A 19,260-nucleotide genomic window follows, 5' to 3' on the forward strand; every position below is an offset into this window, starting at 1 on the left:
TTATCAGGCTGACTTCCTGAAGCTTGGTTAGAGAGTGGGGAAAGCCTTCCTTGGCTCCCTGTTGATGGGAACCCTGCAGGCCAGGATCCTTACCCCATGGACCACAAATGAAAATGGCAGGGCTGGGAGTTGAATTGATAAATTCTTACCCTGCCAGGCTCAGGGGCTAAGGCTGACACTCAGGGTGAGAGGGTCTGAGGGTACGAGTGGGCTGAGCAAGTGTGGGACACAGGGGCTGGCTTCCAAATTCCAGGCTGCTTCAGCAGGGCTTCGAGGCAACATCTGTCTGAGGACAGGACCTGCCCTGTGGACACTCCTGTTGGGATGTCCCAAGACTCTGCACAGAAAGTTATCCAGGGGGTGGGGCGGTAGCGCAGCGGGTTAAGCGCAGGTGGCGCGAAGTGCAAGGACCGGCGTAAGGATCCCGGTTCGAGCCCCCGGCTCCCCACCTGCAGGGGAGTCACCTCACAGGCGGTGAAGCAGGTCTGCAGGTGTCTGTCTTCCTCGCCTCTCTCCATTTCTCTCTGTCCTATCCAACGACGACATCAATTACGACAACTACAATAATAAAAAACTAGGGCAACAAAAGGGAAAATAAGTAAATATACATATAAAAAAGAAAGTTGTCCTGAACTACATACACACAGCAGACTGCAGCTTCAGGTGAAGGCAGGCCCAGAGGTGACAGGAGGCAGGAAGGCAGTGAGTCCGAGCGCCAGGCATACCCTGAGGGGTTTCACTGTTCTTGGCTGCTCTGTGGCGGTTTAGTGAGTCCAGCAGGGTTGTGCGAACGTCCCCTCCCCTCCCCTCCCCTGTCCAAATGCTCCAGTGGCACTCAGCGCACACCTGGTCCTGGGGGTGTCTCCCCTTTGCCCTCTGCCCTCCTGGCCCCCTTTAGTTTCCTTTCTCCTGTCTGTCACCATCCTGTGTCTACAGCCTAATGCCCTCCTGGGACCCCAGTGGTCCTTGGAATAACAAAGACTCGCACTGTCAATTTTTTTTTTTTATTGGAATAGAGAAAAGAGGCAACAGGAAATGGCAGGGGCTCTGGCGCTCTAGGTCCCCTGGCCCCTCTATCTCAGCTCCAAGGCCCGGGGGACTCAACACCCCGCGGGGCTCTCCCGTGTCGGGACTGGGAGAGGCCTCTAACTTTGGAAAGCTGCAGACTGGAAACTTCCAATGTGCATTTCGAGACCAGCTTGGTTAGCAGCCACAGCAACAAGACTGAACTTGACATTTGGGGAAAAAGTGTAAGGAGAGTTCATCAGACCCACAGAGCCACGTGTCAGCAGCAGCTCGCACAGAAGACACACACTGCTGGAGACCGGACCCGTGGACACCGGGCGGCAGGAGAGCAGCCCGAGGCTGTGCTTTCACCCCGGCACAAGAAACAACTGGACACAGACACATCCCCCTTCTCTGGGAGGACACGAGCGGAGGTGCCAGAGGGGAGATGAGAACACTGTAAAAAGGACACAGAAAGCCCATCTCCCCGCCTGAGCGGCATGGGGCCGAGCACGGCAGGGGCGGGTGACTAGCCCGTGAGCTCCACAGGCAGCTCGCGGCCACACAGAGCCTCCCACTGGCGCGCCAGGAGCGAGATGAGCTTCTCCCGGCCCTCGGCGCTGGGGACAAAGACCTGCCACTGGACCTCTCGGCCCTGACCGGCTCCGGCCGGGTCACCTGGCACCTCCCCAAAGTGGTCCAGAGTGACGCTGCCCATGAGGTCATGGCCCTGCACATCGTCAAACACCAGGGTGAGGGCCTGCGGGTAGGTCTGGTAGCCCATGAGCACCCGGTCCAGGTCCCGGACTCGGCGGCCGTCGTCCAGCTTGTACTGGTCTCTCTGTGGCGGCTCTTTGGCAAACTCGGGCAGTGGGTAGTGAACGAAGTCCTCATCCAGGAGGAAGATGTCAGCGCTGGTGAGCAGGAGCGTCTTGGGGCGCAGCGTGCCTCGCGAGTGCCCGGGGGGCGGCGCGCCCACCTGGAAGGCCTGCAGGTACAGCAGGATGCTGAGGGCGGGCACCTCCGCCGGGGCCACCATATTCTGGGCCACAGTGAACGTCAGGTCTCCGATCTCCTCCTCGCTCGGGTAGGTGAACCTGACTCGGCTCGAGTGGATCAGCTCGTAGTTCTCCATCTTCCCTGCAGAGAGAGACACGACCCCAAGCCTGTGGGGAGGCTGGGAACGACTGCGGCCCCCGGCCCCTGCCTCGGCCTGTCAAAGGTGGGAGCACGTGCTCCAAGCCCCGGTGCCGGGAGGACGCAGGCCAGGCTGGAGACTGCCACAGAAAACCTTAGCTAAGCAGAAAGGGAGGCGGGAAGAGAGAGGAGGGCAGACAGGTGCTCCGGGGACTGGTGTGGGCCCTGGGCTGGGTGAGGGCTCCGCTGTCGGCCCGTGTGGCCTGCCCGCAGACAGAGCTGGCTCAGGGTACCTGTGCTCTTGCTCCCAAACTCAGAGTAGAAGTCCTTGTCCACAGGCTCGGGTGACGGCGTGCGCTCCAGAGAGGAGAGCACTGTCATGAGGTGCTGCAGGAAGCAGTGTGTCAGGTAGCTGTCCCGGGTGAGGCAGGTGACCACCTGCACTGGGGAGGAGCCTGCAAAACAAGGGGCTGGTCACGGAGTCCCCCCGAGTCCCAGATGCCCCCGGCCCTCTGGCTATCGCTGGCAGGTCAGTCCCGACCTGAAGACCACAGAGCCAGGGTCGAGGGATGCCTGTGTGGAAAGCACCACAGGACCGGAGGAGACAGTCCTTTGTCAGGCCGGAAGGGCTGAGACACTTCTGGAAGGGGGGACAGAGGCACTGGGGAAAGAGCTTAGCTTTCTCTCTTCAGGAAGTGAGTCAGAAACATCCTGCCCAGGAATCCAGGGCCCACTTTGCCTGCCCGCTGGCCAAGCACTGTGTGCCTGCCCCCCAGGGGGCGAGTTCTGCACTCTCAGCAGTTCCTGAAGCTGCTTCCTCCCACCCTGGCGAACTGGCCTGTGAGCTGAGCAGATAACTACGCCTGCGATAACGCACCCAAACACACAGGGCAGGAGCCCACGGGCGACAATGGCCATCACCTGAAACAGGACAGGGCACAGAGCTCGCTCACCCGTTAGCCGGAAATACTGGTCAAAAAGTCCAACGTTGACCGTCTGTAGGTCGCTGAGTTTCAGAACAAAGCACTGGGAGATGTGGAAGGGACTGTTGTTGTAGTCTGTATTTTTCTGATGCCAGAAATCTGTGAATGGTAAGGACAAAGTGTGAGCATAGCTGTGTCCACCAAGAACAGGCACCCTGGGCCAGCTGGTGAGATGCGACCAGCCCTGCTCACCAAAGGCCTCCTGGCCAGTGCACCTGGGTCTGAGCACACTGGCTCAGTGCCATCCTGGGAGCCCAACAGGCAGGGGCAAACAGCACGGGCCCACCCTTCCTCAGCCGTCTGCTGCCCAGCCACGTGGGGCCAGGGCCATTGCTCTCACACCTGACCATAGCTCCTTCTTTAAAAAAAAATTTTTTTTAAATTAATTTATTTACTTTCCCTTTTGTTGCCCTTGTTTTTTTTTTATTGTTGTTGTCATTGTTAGATAGGACAGAGAGAAATGGAGAGAGGAGGGGAAGACAGAGAGGGGGAGAGAAAGACGCCTGCAGACCTGCTTCATGAAAGGACCTCCCTGCAGGTGGGGAGCCAGGGGCTCAGACAGGGATCCTTACGCCGATCCTTGCACTCTGCACCGCCTGCGCTTAGCCCGCTGTGCTACCGCCTGACTCCCCCCAGAGCTCCTCCTGGACAGCTCCAGCCAGGTACTATTATTTTTCCCGCCCCACCCTCAGACAAGAGACTCGCAGCCCTGGGTAGCAAATCTGCTGCAGCCTGAAGCCTGGTGTCTAGCTGGAGGCCGACTCCTGCCTGCCTCCTCGGGCACCTGCTTCGAGCTCCCTGGCATCAGCAGCCCCCCGCTACCGCCCCCCCACCCCCCGCCTACCCTGCAGCGGCTCTGAGAAGTAGCGGCGGAGGCCATCGTGAAGCACGAGGTACACGGCCTTGGTGGACAGCAGCACGCAGGCAGTCACCTCCAGCCCCGGGGTCTGGTAGAACACAACTGAGGACCACATGAGGTGCCTCAGCTCCTCGTTCTCCACCTGGACATAGGGGCAAGGTCTGAGGCTTGGAGAGAGGGGCTGGGCGGGGCACTCCTCCGCCCGTCCCACCTGGGGTCAGGCCACAGCCTCAGGGAAACTCAGGACCTTCGTGGCATCTTCTCCATGAATCTATCAACCGAGGAAGGGGAGGGGTGGGAGATGCGGGTGCAGTGGGCGCTGCCTGGGCCGAGACTATGAGCAGGGGCACTCGGGACAATAGGCCGAGAGGGGAGGGCGGCCAGGACAAGCGGCCCAGCTCTTGCAAGCTGCAGACGGCCGAAGCTGGAGAAAGGCCAGAGGAAAAGTCTGAGAAGATGGAGCTGCCTGTAAGGTCAGCCCCGCTCAGACACTGGGCCGACTGGGTCCCCCTGCTGCACACGAGCGAGGCCGGCACCCGGGCCACTACCTCCGCGATGCTGCTGTGGAAGAATTCGATGATGCTGCGGCCCCGGAGGCTGGCGACGTGCCGGAGCGACGGGCAGGCGGGCAGGTGCGAGGGGATCTGGTTCTCCTCGGAGGTGGACTGGATCAGGTGCTCACTTGGGTATTGGGCAGGGGCCTCAGCTTGGGCTGGCGACTCTGGGACTGGGGCCTCTGCTGGGGTCTCCTCTGGGCCCAAAGCTGGCACAGAGGCCTCTGCTGGAGCTGGAGTTTCTGCCGGGCTTGAGACCTCTGCTGGGGCTGGGGCTGGGGCGGCAGCCTCCGCTGGGGCCTCTCCTGCAGCCGCCTCTGAGGCCTCTGCTGGGGCCTCCACTGGAGCCTCTGTTGTGGCCTCTGCTGCAGCCTCCACTGGGGCCTCTGCTGGAGCATCTGCTGGAGCCTCTGTTGGAACCTCCGCTGAGGCCTCCACTGGAGCCTCTTCCGAGGCCTCCATGGCAGCCTGCTGGGGTGGCTGGTCACTGCTCCATCCCCCAGAAACCCCAGGAAACACCATATCAATGCGTGAACCTCAAATGTGGGCTGACACATGCACAGACTCAAGGTGTGAGGGACGCATGTGCCACGCACCCCCTCTGGGCCCACCTGGGGTTTCACCGCCAGGCTCCTCAGGAAAGACAAAACCACAGGGAAAAGCGCCTTTCTGAACAGAGGGACAAGACACGGCATGACAAGACAGCTGGTGCCCAGGGTTGGGACAGCCAGATGCAAGTGGCATACGGAGTGGGGATTCACTCTGAGAAGCAGGAGGAAGTGCCAGAGACTCGAGCAGGGTTCAAGGCAGGGGTCAGAGTGCGAGCAGAAGGGAGAGCCAATCAGGACACCCCTCAGCTGGCTGTCGGGTCACCCCATGGGCCGCACTGCTTGTGGCTGCGCGGGGCTCTGACTGGTCGAGCGCTGGATCTGAGAAGGTTAAGAAACCCGAAAGCTCGTGATGAAGGCCCCCCTGCAGTGTGTCTGTACTCAAGTCAAGGGGCCAGGACCCTCAAATGGGGAGTACTGAATTTGTACTGGCTAAGTAGCCCCAAGAAGCCTGGTGGAGCTGCACCTGCTGAGGTAGTTACCCACACACACACATGCAGCCCCACTGTGGGCAGGCTTGGGGGAGGCAGACAAGGGGTTCAGCACAGGGCGTGGAGCTGGGGAGAGTCATGGCCACCTTTGTCCAGCACAAGAGGCTGGGCACAGGCCTTGAGCTGGCACGAGGGTGCATCTGGTTCACCCGGGAAGTGGGAAGCTCTGAGAGCGTCCGTCAGGGAGTGGGCTACAGGGAGAAGGCAGTTCGGTGAGGAGCTGCGCTGAGGACAGGGTCTCTGCCACTCTATCAGAGTGATGAGAGAGCGAGTCAGACTGCCAGGGGATGGGGGGGGAAAGGACCGATGGGGGAGCCCCAGCATTCTGAAGCACTAGGAGACAGAGGCAGCCCCTATGGCACAAGGGCCCCTCAAGTCCCAGGTGGGGTGAGCTAAGGGTACTGAGTACGCTGCCCATAGGCTCTTCATACATCCAGCACCTAGTGGTCCTGGAGGAACACTGGGAGGGCGCCCACACTCAGAGAGGGTGAGGGGTGTGAGAGGGGACAGGACAGCTGTCACTCCTCCCTCTGTACCTGGCCCCCCTCCCCAGAAGTGAAGCTTTGCACGGAGCTAATGCACTGAGACCTTGTTCCCTCGGGAGGGACTGATAACGCTACATGCAGAGGACCGCAAAAACCAACCCAGGTCGACCTTCTTACGAAGGGTGTAAGGCCAGGAACTGGTGGCATCTGGGGCAGTCCCCCCGAGACAAGGAATGGCTGGTCACAGGCCTGCCCCTGCAGCCTAACCCGCGCCAGCGGCAAGAACCCTGGGCCCCAGACGAGCAGGACCCCACGTGACAAGGGACTGGCCCCATCTCTGTGAAGGGGCAGCTTTCCCGGGACTTGGCTGCTGCCTTCAGAGATAAATAGCCAGCTGTGGCTGGAGCCCAGGAGACCAGAGGGGCGCCGCGCACACACACACACACGCACGCATGCACGCACGCACGCACGCACGCACGCACACGGCACAGGCATGAAAGATCCGGTTTGGGACAAGTGGACCTGGGCTCACCTGGCCCCGCCCTGGGTGGGTTGGCCATCCACAACGGGGCCCCGGGAGCCGCCCCCGGCCGCGGGGGTCTTGGTGATGACCACGGTCTTGAGGTCCCGCAGGGAGGCCCGCAGCTGGTTGTAGACGCGCAGGAAGTGGAACTTCTCGTGGGGCAATACGAAGATGGCGGTGACGAAGCGGTAGCCCACCAGCAGCTCGAGCACATGGCCGTCGGCGAAGGCGCCCCGAGGCTGGGTGCAGCTGCGCGTGGGGTCCAGCAGCACGGCGGAGAGCGGCACACGGCTGAGCTTGAAGCTGTTGCGGTTGCGGCAGTCGTGAGTGCCGCGGCTGGGCATGGGGTTGAAGTCGGCCTTGATGACGTTGAGGTGCTGGGGCGTGAGCAGCAGCCAGTAGGGGATGGCGGCGGACTTGACGGCCTCGGAGGGCGCGCAGCAGGAGCGGCGCACGGCCGAGCAGAGCGTGCAGCTGGCCCACTCGATGTTGCCCGAGTAGTCCCCGGTGGCCGTCCGCACCATGCGCTTGTCGCTGTAGACCAGGTAGACGGGGAAGCAGCCCTGGCCGCGCTCCTGGCTGCCCCCTGGCACCTTGTAGAAGGTGAGCAGCTGGCGCAGGAACTCCTGCAGGGTGGTGTGGCTGCCATACAGCACGGGGCTGCACAGCATGGCCACGTGCTGGGGGGCGAAGCAGGAGCGCAGGTCGGCGTGGAACTCGTGCAGGTTGGCAGCATCCGAGATGATGAAGAGCGTGTTCTCGCCGTGCCGCACCTTGAGCACCAGGCACAGCTCTGGCATGAGGAAGCCGAACTCCGTGAGGTCGCCGTGCGGGAAGCAGAAGACGAAGCGCAGGGACGACAGGATGTGCTGGCTGCTCCCACGGGACTCCTGGTGCGGGATCTCGAAGACGGCGACGCCGAAGTCTGTGAGCACGAGGCAGGCGGCGAACTGGCGGATGCTGCCCTGCACGTGGATCAGGAAGCACCAGAGCACCTTGAGGATGCGGATGTGCTCCAGCAGGAAGTCCTCGTCCGCACCCAGGGCCCACTCCAGAGCCAGGCGCTCCTCCTCGCCCTCCTCCTCCTCCTCCTCCTCCTCCTCGTCCTCGCCCTCGGCCCGGCCTCGTCCTCCCCCCCCTTCGCGCTCCATGTCTGGGGGTCCCATTTCAAAGTAGCGGTTCTCAGCGGCGTCCTCCTCCTCCTCATCTTCCTCCTCCTCCTCCTCGCCCTGCTCCCGCTCTCGCTGGCTGGCGGCTTCGATCCAGGCGGGCAGCTGCCGCTCGATGGCCTGTCGGATGAGCGTGCTCAGGCGCTGGATGAAGTCCTGGTTGGTGGCCGTGTAGCCGATGCAGGTGAAGGGCAGGAAGATGATCTGGCCAGACCCGGGCACCACCTGAACCTCCGGCTCCGCGTGTTCCGGGCTGGGAAGGGAAAGGCCGGCTCAGTGACACGCTGGGGTAGGGACGCCCCACCCGACACACCCAGGGCCTGATGCTGTGTCGAATCTCCTCTCTCGACAGTTGAATCTCCTCCCAGGTCAGGTGTCCTAGTGGGAGCCAAGGCACTGGAAGGCTGGGGACACCTGACCTGGGAAGAGACTCAGCTGTTTCGAGAGGTTTGGGGCGTCCAGGGCAGTCCTGCACAGAAACCCCAACAAAAGCCCAGCCAGACCGGCATAAGGATCCCGGTTCGAACCCCGGCTCCCCACCTGCAGGGGAGTCGCTTCACAGGCGGTGAAGCAGGTCTGCAGGTGTCTATCTTTCTCTCCTCCTCTGTCTTCCCCTCCCTCTCTCCATTTCTCTCTGTCCTATCCAACAACAACAATAATAGCTACAACAATAAAACAACAAGGGCAACAAAAGGGAAAAAATAAATTAAATAAAAAAAAAAAAAAAAAAAAAAGCCCAGCCAGGGAGACTCAACAGCCCTGAGCGCAGCAGAACCAAGCGTGCACTCCGCTGGCTGGGCTTGCTTGCTTACTGGTATGCCCAGGGCCTGCGCACGTGTACTTTCATGGGCTGCTCTTTTCATTCAGATAGAGAGACAGACGGAGAGACGCCGCTGCACCAGACCTGGCCCCGGTGTTACGGCATTCCCATGTGGCGCCTGGACTCATACCTGGGCCACAGACATGGCAAGGCGGGGCCCTAGCTGGAGAGCTATTTCTCGGGACCTCTGAACTCACTTGTTGAGAACTCCCCTTCAAGGAAACCCAGAAGTCTTTGGGGCTGGGACAGGTTAGAAGCAAGCTAGAGGGGTCAGGCGGTGGCGTACCTGGTTAATCACACATATTAAGGTGCAGAAGGACCCGGGTTCAAACCCCTGGTCCCCACCTGCAGGGGGAGAGCTTCATGAGTGATAGAGCAGGGCTGCAGGTGTCTATATTTCCCCTCTCAATTTCTGTTTCTATCCAATAATAAAAATAAACACATAAAATATATTTAAAAAAAATCAAGCTAGAGTTCCTCTTCCTTCTGAAGAAGATATCGACCGAGGCCAGAACAATCTCCTTAGTAAATGCCGTAGGCTTTGGGTCTAAAGCAGAAGGGCAGCTCTTTTTTACGGGTTTGGCATCCAAACACGCTCTCTCCCAGGCCTCCTGAAGTACTTTCTCCAGGGGTGTCAGCTCATGTGGGATAAAGGTCATCTGGCTTTGCTGTCCTGCCCCCACCCCACACACACCCAGTGAGAATGAACTGCCTGCTCCCATCAGCCCATGGGAAGAGGGAGAGAGGAGAGTGAACACTGGCCCTTTAAGACTCTACTCCTCGAGCCCCAGCTCCCCACCTGCAGGGGAGTCACTTCACAGGCGGTGAAGCAGGTCTGCAGGTGTCTGTCTTTCTCTCCTCCTCTCTGTCTTCCCCTCCTCTCTCCATTTCTCTCTGTCCTATCCAACAATGACGACAACAACAATAACGACTACAACAATAAAACAACAAGGGCAACAAAAGGGAATAAATAAAATAAAATAAAAAATAAAAAAAAGACTCTACTCCACAGTCTTTTCACGCCTTTAAAATATCTTATTCATTTATTTTGAATAGAGACAGACACTGAGAGGGGCGGGAGAGACATTGGCAGCACTGCCTCACCGCGTGTGAAGTTGCCCTCCTGCAGGTGGGGACCAGGGAATTGAACCCAGGTTCTTGCACATTGTAATGTGTGCACTCAACTGAGCGTGCCACTGTCCCCCACCTCTTCTGAGAGAGAAGGTCCTCCCTTCTCTCTTTAGTAACCCCTCCTTTTTTTTTTGCTCCAGGGTTATCACCGGGGCTCGGTGCCTGCACTATGAATCCACTGCTCCTGGTGGCCATCTTTTTTTATTGTTGTTACTGTTGCTGTTGTTGTTGGATACGACAGAGAGAAATTGAGAGAGGAGGGGAAGACAGAGACGGGGAAAGATAAGACACCTGCAGACCTGCTTCACTGCTTGCAAAGTGAACCCCCCCGGGAGCCAGGGGCTCGAACCAAGATCCTTGAGCCTCGTACTATGCACGCTTAACCTGGTGCGCTACTGCCCGGCTAGAACGGAAGCGGCATTCTGAGCTTAGGGCCAGTACAGGACGGGCTGTAGCTCAAACTGGTGTTCCTCTGCTGACCTCTGGGGCAGCACATCCTGCATCAAAGTTTAGACACTAGTGTCTCAGAACAGACCACAGCCTATCTCATCTGTGCTTATTTAAAAGAAAGAAACTGGGGCTGGGGAGAGAGCAGAACAGTTATGCAAAGAGACTTTCAGGCCTGAGGCTTCCAGGTCTCAGGTCTAGTCCCCAGCCTCACCATAAGCCAGAGCTGAGCAGGGCTCTGGTCTCTCTCCCCTCTCTGTATCTCTCATTAAAATAAATAAATAAAAATATATAAAAAAAAAAAAAAAAAAAGAAAAAAAGTCCAGGATGGTATCTGTGAACAGGTTTTTCACAGAATCCAAAGGGCTCCAATGTCAGCTGAGTGTGTACAAAAGGCCCAGCAGCCTCCTTAGCCTCGTACCTGGCACCGCCAACAGCTCCTGGCATGTCCTGTAAGTCACCGACGGACGCCTGGCAGAGAAGAGAATGCGATTAGCCCCCACCTACTACTGCTCTTCCCTGGCATTTACTGTGCTGTACCCTGAGTGCCCAGCCCCAGCCAGCCCCAACCCTCTCCCTGCCCGTGGCAGGCTCTCTACCAGAAAACCCCCAGGTGGAACCTGGGGATACTCTGGGATCTGAAGAGGCAGAAGGACCCACCCTCTCCCCCAGCAGTTCAGTCCTGGGCTGAGACGCCTTTGTGTGCCTATCTGATCCCATCCCAGAGGCCCAGCCCCTTGCCCAGAGGCTCTGACGCTCTGTAGTTCTGTCTGTGTCTGAATACACCTCGGGCTCCAACAGACAGTGAGGACTCCGTGCAGGGCCCAGCAAGATTCAAGGCTGGGATGTTCCCTCCACATGCCACACCTGGCTTTGGGAATAATCCTCAGCAGGTGGTGTTGCAGTGACAGTGACCCAGACTAGCAGAGTGACACAAAGGCATGGGCAGTATGGCCCAGGGATGCCAGGCAGCACAGGAGAAAATTCTTCTTGATGGCTCTGGAGCCCAAACAAGACCTCTTCCCAGGGCCTTCTGCACTGTTTTCTCCGAGTGAATTTGCTCACAGAGGTTAAGGGTCATCTGATCTTGTCCTGGCCCAGGCCCAGGCCCAGTGGGCACTGCCTGTCCCGTCAGGGGAAGGCCCGGGGGGGGGGGGGTTAACAGAGACTCTGAAGTACAGAGGCTGCACCACGGCTCTAGTTAGGCAGGTCACCCACCTCCAGACAGCCTCTGGCCGCAGAGGGAGCCCACCCTCAGCCGCAGGGAGAGCGCAGTCACCTGTTCTGCAGGGATGGACTCCAAGGACTCGGAGCATTCTCTGGCAATGGGCCGGTCCTCAGGACTCAGACTGTCGGTTGATGACAGGCTACTGGCCAGGGCCTCCTCTTGCACGAACATGATTCCTGGAGAGACCAAGGGGGTGGGGGGGGGGTGCGGGCGGGGGCAGGGACAGCAGCTGTTCAATAACCAGGGCCGGGTCCTTGGACTACTGGCACAGCTGGGGGGGGGGGGCAGCTAGTCAGACCCCCGGACTCACATGGACTACAGAAGAACATGTCCGCACATTTTCAAATCTTGGGATAACTTGAAAAGCAAGTGACTGTTTATCTGATCTCAAGATAAGGAGAGACTTTTTGAGTATAAATGAGACAGCAGAAACTGATGTCTGGCTACATAAAAAACAAGGACAAAAAGCAACCTCAGATCAGGAAAAATCCAGTGACAGGTGAGCAAAATGCTTTTCCATCTATAAAGATCCCTGACAGGTAATGAAAAAAAAAAGAAAAAAAAAAAAAGGGAAAAGATGGGGACGAGGTGGGTAGAAATCCCAGTAAGAGACTGCAAAAATAAATAATTAAAAGGTGAGGTGACTCTACAAAGAACGGCCAACAGGTACAACACAAAGCAAAGCTCGCCCCCAAAAGTTGTCATCAAAGGAAAAGCCGGAACACACGTCAGACACACCGAACCACCCTGAAGCGGCAGACTGGCAAGTGAGAGGGCCCGGCGTGGGAGAGCAGTTTGGCGCTATGTCCCTCAAGAGCCTGAAACGTGCCTGCCCCTCGAGCAAGTCCCTTGCAGGCAAAGCGCCAGAAGCGGCCCCATCTCCAGCTGCCAGCTTGGCGAGGCTTCGCAGACACACAAGGACACGGGCTCCTACCTGCAGGCCTGTTTCCTCTGGCCCAGAAGGGACGACCCCAGACCCAGCAACTGTGGGCTGCTTCTCCCAGGACACACATCCACAAGCTCTCCCCCGGCCACCTCCCACACACAGCACACATTGACTCGCACACCACAGGAACACACGGTGTTTGAAAGGCCTGCTCATGACAGCGGTCTGTTAAACACAGTCCTTCTGGGTCACTCTACTCTCTAGACTGGTTGAAGTTAAAACCCTTTTTTTTTTTTTTGATATTGCTTGGGTAAACACTGAGCATGAACCTCGGTTTTAAGAGGCTGGGCCGAGCTCAGGGCTGGCCCGTGGTCTGTTTTTACTAGCAGTGTCCCCGGGTCCAGGGAATGACTCAAGAGGCTGAGCCCGTGCTCACAGGACAGGCAGGCAGAGGGTCCCAGCTTAGCCGCCTCAGATAGAGGGGAGCGGCGTGTGCCACCCACAGGCAGGAGGGAGGCAAGCACGCAGCCAAGCCTGAAGCGTGCCAGCGAGGGCTTCCCCGGGCTTCTCTTTGTGCTGCTCTCCTGGAATCCATCCATCTCCTCCCCCCCTCACAGCCTCGATCCTGCTCAACCTTGGTGACGCACCTCACACACCACCTCCACAGCAAAGCCCTCTCTGCTCAGACATCGTCTCTCCCTCCAGCAAACGTCGCCAGTCTGCCCTGTTCTGTCTCGGGCACACAGCTCATCTCCCAGAGGGTCCAGATTCAGGAGGGGGTGGTGGCACTGTCTGCATCATACTGAACCCCCACCCCAACATGGACACAGGAGGAGGCCCATGGCGGTGCCCGAGCACCTCCCAGTGTGAGCGCGCACGCCTCTTGCTGCTTCTTCCCCACAGTTCATCAGATCTAAGATGCGTGGCTGTGGTGCCATCCTGGTCTTTAGTGGGTGTCCACGGGTGCTTTTCCCATGACTGTCAGGAATGCCAGCTGGCTGACAGCACTGACCAAAAGCTGCACCTCTGTTTCAGAGAAGTCATGAGGTGAAAATGTGAGCATCTTAGATGCGATGAAGAAAGGTGTATTCACTTCAGGGTTGGGAAACACTTGAGGGTACCGAGCCAGGGACGCCAAGGTCAGTTATCCACCCCCAGCTGTCTGTTCCTTCTCTGCAGCCTCCCCGTAGCCCCAAGACCTGGCTGGGGCATCAGCCCCGGCATATTCTGCATATCAGACTCCAAGGCCACAGCCCTCCGTGGGCCCAGTAAGTCAGCAAAGAGTTAACAGGCTGTCAGAGGTCTGGTGTCCACTAGACAGCGCCTCCTTCAGGCAGGCCTGGGTGTCCACTTTATTCCCAAGTGTGTTCACTTCTGTGGTGTCAGGCTAGGAGCAGAGCTGCTGCCAAGCTGGGAGAATCCCTGCCCACTCGGGCAAGAACCAGCAGCACGTGGGTGACCACAGACATCTGTGGATTCTTCCACATTCATGACAAAAAAGCTGCAATTCCCTCACCATCTCCCCCCCACCCCCCGCGCCCCCAGTCCTGTCTGGCGCTGAGGGCCTATGGATGGAGAGAGTCTGCCTCTTCCCCGGACTGTGGTCAGAGGATGGGTGGGGGACGTCAGGAGAGTGTGGAGACAGGGCCCCCGACCTTTGTTGCTTCTCACAAAAAAGGAAAGAGATGTGCACACCGAGACGTCCACTGCAGTTTTATTTATAAGAGTGCAAATCTGGAGACAGTGTCTAAATGTTCAGTAGCAGGGGAACGGGGCACAGACTACAGTGAGCCTCACTGTGGGTGCCCTGGGGAGAGACAACGGGGGGGGGGGGCCGGGGCCTGCACCTCACCACGGGGCGGGGGGGGGGACACACAGCTTGCTGTAGACAGGCCCTCACTCACTCTGCTCCTTAGCAGCCGCTTTCCGCGTGTGTGTTCTCGCACACTCATTCATTCACTGAGGACCCTGGCCTAGACAGTGAGCTGCATCCAGTCCCAGAGCTCTCTGCAGGCTTGTCAGTGCTGAGGGGCAGCATGGGGCTGTGGCCCCCATGGAGGTGATGGGTAAAGGAAGCTTCCTCACAGTACTACAGCTCCCCCCCCCCCCCCCCGCCAAATCTGCAGGTGAAACAAACAAACCAAACCCCGATTCAGTCAGAAGTGCTATACAACCAAGTCCATGATCACTCTGGCAGCTACAGTCACCGCTCTGCCCTAGTGGCCTGTGCTGGACCCCCAGGCACCTCTTCCCCCTCCTCTCCTGCAGGTGACGTCTGCAGAATGCTATACCACAGCTGAATTTCCCTCTCATCTTTTGATTGGTCACATCCCATGTTTTCCTGGTGGAAATATCGCTGCAGTAAGCATTTTCCCCTCCCCTTCCCATGATCTTATCCCGCTAAGATAAAATCCCCACCAGTGGGGGTTACCAGGTCAAGGGATAGGAGCGTTTTCTGGCTCTTGAAACATAGAGTCAAACTGTTTTCCCAAGACCTCACACCAAGTTCTGCGTCTCCAGGAGCCCGGGCGGGCGGCGTTCTTTCCTGTGTGTCCCGAGCCTCGGCTCCACTCGGGAAGGCACACCCTCCCCTCTTCCGTGGGGGCCGGGCCAGCAGTCACTCTCATGGGACCTGCTTCACTCACTCATCTCCGAGGATGCCTGGGTTCAGAGGTGAAAGCCCTTTGAAAACGCTAAGACAGTGGGCAGGTAAAAGGGAACGGTCTTTCATGGGCCTGTGGAAAGCCCGTCTGGTCCCACAAACAGTTTTGGGACTAGGCCACACCGGGAGAGTCAGAGAAGAGGTGATGATGAAAGGAGGCTCCCCACAAGGTGCCCAACTCCAGAAGTGGCTTCCTGTTAGTGGGGAGCCAATCTGCTCTCACTGCCTCTCTCTGTGGGGCAGGGTCTTCACAAGCCAACAGCCCCAAGTTCAGGATGGCTTCAGAGCAGAAGTGCAACTGGGGTGCTCACTGAGTAAGTGGGAGCTGAGCTCAGCCCAGGCACCCGCCCGGCATGGGGCCCTGCCCTCCCCCAGGAGCTGGCTGCGGGCAGCACTGCTCTCTGCTTGGGTCTTCAGGGAAGAGGCGTTGGCATCTTCCCCCCCAGTCCCAGCCCAGTCCAGCCTGGGGCCCAGGCAGGGCCTGTGTGCTCTGCTGGGAACAAAGATCCACACACGAGTACCTTGGTTGGAGAGGATGGGCTGGGGCAGGGAGGCTGAAGTGGGAGCCACGGTAGGAGGCGAGTTGCTGGGTCTGACGCAGGAAGCGGCCGAGAGCCGGGAGTCCTCGCTGACCTGAGGAGGAGTGGGAGTCAGGCCAGGAGCTGACGACTGGGCGGTCAGGGGTGTGAGGAGGGAGGGAGGAGTCAGACAGTTCCCACAAACACTAGTGACGGTCAAGGTGATCTCACTGAATATAGAGCGACCCCACCAAGCAGGCACTACCACAGCCCACCACCTGCACCTGACAGATGGGGCCGGGCACGGCGTGGCCATGCAGCTCCGAGGGGTGCAGCGTGCACCCAGTGGCCTGTGTGCTCAGGCCCGGCTCCTCTCCGAGCCAGCAACTCCCGCCTCCCAGTCTCACCTTCTTCTCAGGGTTGCTCAGTTTACACTTGACCTCTTTGGCTTTCTGAATCGCTTTCAGCACCTCCACCGTGTCCAGCTCCTTCTCTGTGGTGGCCGTGTTGTCCAGACAGACCTACACAGTGCAGACATGGCTGTCAGCACGGGGCAGGCAGGCAGAGCAGGAGCGGAGCAGCAAAGGAACTAGCCAGGCGCGAGCCAGGCTCTCTGAGACGTGGGAGGCTGTCCCCGAGCTCACTGCCACTCACTGCTGCCCACTGGGGCGACCTGGGGGTTCTGCAGAACCGAGGAGACGAGCACTGGGCAGAGTCTATCTGTCTCTGGGAGCTCCTCTCCAAGAAGGGAAGGCAGGCTCCATTGAGGCAACCTCCTGGGTGGGACTAGAAGGCAACAGCTTAAGGGAAGCCCCTACCTATCGCGGAAGAGACAGGGAGCCAGTGGAGGAAGGAGGGGGAGGCAGCTACTGGAGGCCGGCACTGAGAGCCTGGCTAAGGGCCTGCTTGGTTGGCATGGCAACAGGTGGAGACACACACACACACACACACACACACACACACACACACACACACACACCTGGCAACATACCACACACTGGGCAAGTCTACACTGGCTAAGGGGGGCAACCCACTGGGTCTGCAGACAGACTTTACAGCCAGAGGTTATTCAGGAAACATGTTAGTTTAAGTCTCTTGTTCCGACTCTCTTCAACAACCTGAAGACAGTTCCTCTAGACCGAGCCTATGTTGGCTGGTCCACAGGCAGCCAGTGGCCCCCGCCCCCCAAGGGAGAGTGGAAGGGCCGAGGGGATCTTCCTGGGGAGACAGTGGACTTCCCAGAACCCTTCTAGGCTGGGGTGTCCCAAAGCAATCAGAAGCAGAACCATGGAATCACCCCCACCCCCACCCCCAGCTCTATCCATACGGACATGGGCCGTCTTTCTGCCGGAGCCCAACACCCACCCCCAGCAGCTTACCTCAGAGGCCCGCTCCCCAAACTGAGCCAGCACCTTGGTCCGGTAGTCGGGGATGATGCTCAGGGGGTTGTTGAGCAGGGCCACATGCTCCAGACACGGGAGGCTCCCTATGCTCCCAACCTCCTCCATCTGAAAAGACATGAAATTCGTTCCTCGTGGTTTAGCATGACAACAGCTTTTTTTTTTTTTTTTTTTTTAGATAGAGTTGTGTGTGTGAGATAATAGACCACAGCACTGAAGTTTCAACGTGGCGAGGGAGCTGGGCTTAAACCTAAGTCATGGACATGGCAAAGCGACATTCTCCACGTGGTAAGACCCCAGAGGCCCTCGGGGATGCTTCTCACCTGCTCGATTCTGTTGTTGCTAAGGTCCAGGTTGACCAGGGAATAGAGCTTGTGCAAGCCACTCAGACTCTCCAGCAGGTTGCCTGCCAGGTTCAGCGTCTTGATGTTCCCCAGCTTGGTGTGAACGCCCTCCAGGGAGGACAGCTTATTGTAGGACAGGTCCAGGTGGACAAGGTTGTACAGGTGCTGCGACACAGAGGACGGGAAAACGGTTCATTCCGGCCCGGCTCTGAGGAGAAAGGGCTGGTGCCGCTGGTGCAATGGGCCTTTCAAACAGAAACGACCACTTCCGCAGAATGATGCTCATCCGAGAGGAAAGCCCGTCTTCCCGCCTGCCCACTGGCACCCCCTAAGAGCATGCTCCTTTTGAAAAGGAGGCTCTTCCTCTTCATAACAGAGGCAACGTCCTCATCCGTATCCCTCGGGATGTGTACTTATCTCTCTTCTAATTCTCTACAACTAGAGCAACAAATGCTGAGTGTGTTGTCAGGATCTTAAAGGGTGGCAGCAACTACTGGCTCTCTAAACTTTGGGTGACTCAGACACTTTTTGAACGTCTGTGAGTGAACACCCCTGGATATGGTCCAATCCCTAGGACTGCACCAGCCCCCTGACCTCTGAGAATGGACGGCACGCTGGGAGCAGCCCACAGGCAGCGGCAGTCTCCAGAAACTCGCTTACCTGCAGGTTGTCCACGAGCAGCACGCCATTGTGACTCAGGTCCAGGAACTCAATCTTCGGAATCAGTTTCTTGCAAATGAAAAGACAACACCTGATGTTAATCTAGGAGGGTGGTCGCCACGTGGCCCCTGGAGACGGTGGACAATCGGAGGCGGGGGAGAGGTGCTCTCCCTCCTAACCACAGGCCCCTGGGCTGGCTGGCTATGCAGCCACTGAAAATGACACCTCCCAGGACCCCCTAGCACCATGCCCACGGGAGCACACAAGAAGTGCAGTGCTGAGCACCAACCCATCGTTTCCAAGGTCCCGCAGAGAAGGACCTTCATACTGTCAGCCCTGTCCACACTCACTAAGCACATCTGTATTCCACAACATCACCTACTGCTTTTTATCACAGCAAATGCACCTGCAACTAATACGCTCACTGACCTGCAACAAACCCTGTTCCGAGATGCTTCTACTTTGCAGGCAGTGCACAGAGCACTGGAAACAGGGTTTCTGTGGCCCTTCCAGAAAGAGCCACGTGAGAACCTCAACATCAGGACCGGGGCAGGCGAGGAAAGCCCCTGGTGCCCGCTGCTGAGAAAGCATACCACAGACTCGTCGATCTCAGAGATGCTGTTGTGGCTCAGGTCCAGAGTGGTCAGGGCTCGCCACGTGGGGATGACGGCGGTCACAGGGCCTTCCAAGGCTGTGCCTTCCGGCTCCCACTCGTCAAATTCTGAGGCTTCGGGAACGAGCACTTCCTGTGGAAGAACATCTGTTGGGCACACACTTGGGCCCTCGTGCAGGACTTATTGGAAGCACAATGGTTGCGAAACATCAGGAAGGACCTGAACAGATTTAGCATGTGGAAGTTAACTTGCACTTAAACGGAGATCTGGTCCATATGTCTTTGAACGATTGTGAAATAACCGAAAGACCTGGCAACATGACAGCCCCATGGAATATGTTCTGGCTCTGCTCTAAGAAGCAAATCCTACTCAAGCCCACAAAAGCCTTCTGCTCTCTGTTGCTGTCTTTCCTGGATGAAACCTCGCAGTGGAGAAGTCAGGATCCTTGGTGTTTCCAAGTGACCGTGTTTCCCAAGTCGGCAGTCTGGTCCCCAGGACAGGCAGCAGGCTCTGGCACTTTTGCTTCACGGGAACAGACTCCAAGGGCAGCAACACGAAGCACAGGGCCATGGTGGGGAGGCAGGCAGGCCTCCCTGCTTGGCTTCTGAGGCTAAGGAGATTTCTCTTCTCAACGGACCGATTCAGTTCCACTGAGACAGGGGAGCAGGGAGCCCCTTAGTCAGTGGCAGGCTACCTGATGCCCCTATTCTCCGCACAGATCTTTTTTTTCTTCTTA

The 19,260-nt window shown here is 58.1% G+C and overlaps 1 protein-coding gene across 1 annotated transcript in view; it reads right to left on the reverse strand.

Moving 5' to 3' along the window:
- Positions 1-982: 982 nt before the first annotated feature.
- Positions 983-19,260, reverse strand: part of NISCH (nischarin) — a 39,992-nt gene continuing 21,714 nt past the window's right edge. The window contains 15 exon segments of the mRNA XM_060204539.1: positions 983-1,671; positions 1,673-2,145; positions 2,436-2,597; positions 3,096-3,224; positions 3,970-4,126; positions 4,533-5,025; positions 6,655-8,067; positions 10,634-10,683; positions 11,492-11,616; positions 15,510-15,621; positions 15,914-16,027; positions 16,886-17,014; positions 17,230-17,415; positions 17,911-17,979; positions 18,504-18,656. Of these exon segments, the coding sequence (XP_060060522.1) occupies positions 1,204-1,671; positions 1,673-2,145; positions 2,436-2,597; positions 3,096-3,224; positions 3,970-4,126; positions 4,533-5,025; positions 6,655-8,067; positions 10,634-10,683; positions 11,492-11,616; positions 15,510-15,621; positions 15,914-16,027; positions 16,886-17,014; positions 17,230-17,415; positions 17,911-17,979; positions 18,504-18,656 (4,233 nt within the window). The 3' untranslated portion in view covers positions 983-1,203.

The sequence above is a fragment of the Erinaceus europaeus genome, chromosome 12, assembly GCF_950295315.1.
Source record: "Erinaceus europaeus chromosome 12, mEriEur2.1, whole genome shotgun sequence".
Classification (NCBI taxonomy): domain Eukaryota; kingdom Metazoa; phylum Chordata; class Mammalia; order Eulipotyphla; family Erinaceidae; genus Erinaceus; species Erinaceus europaeus.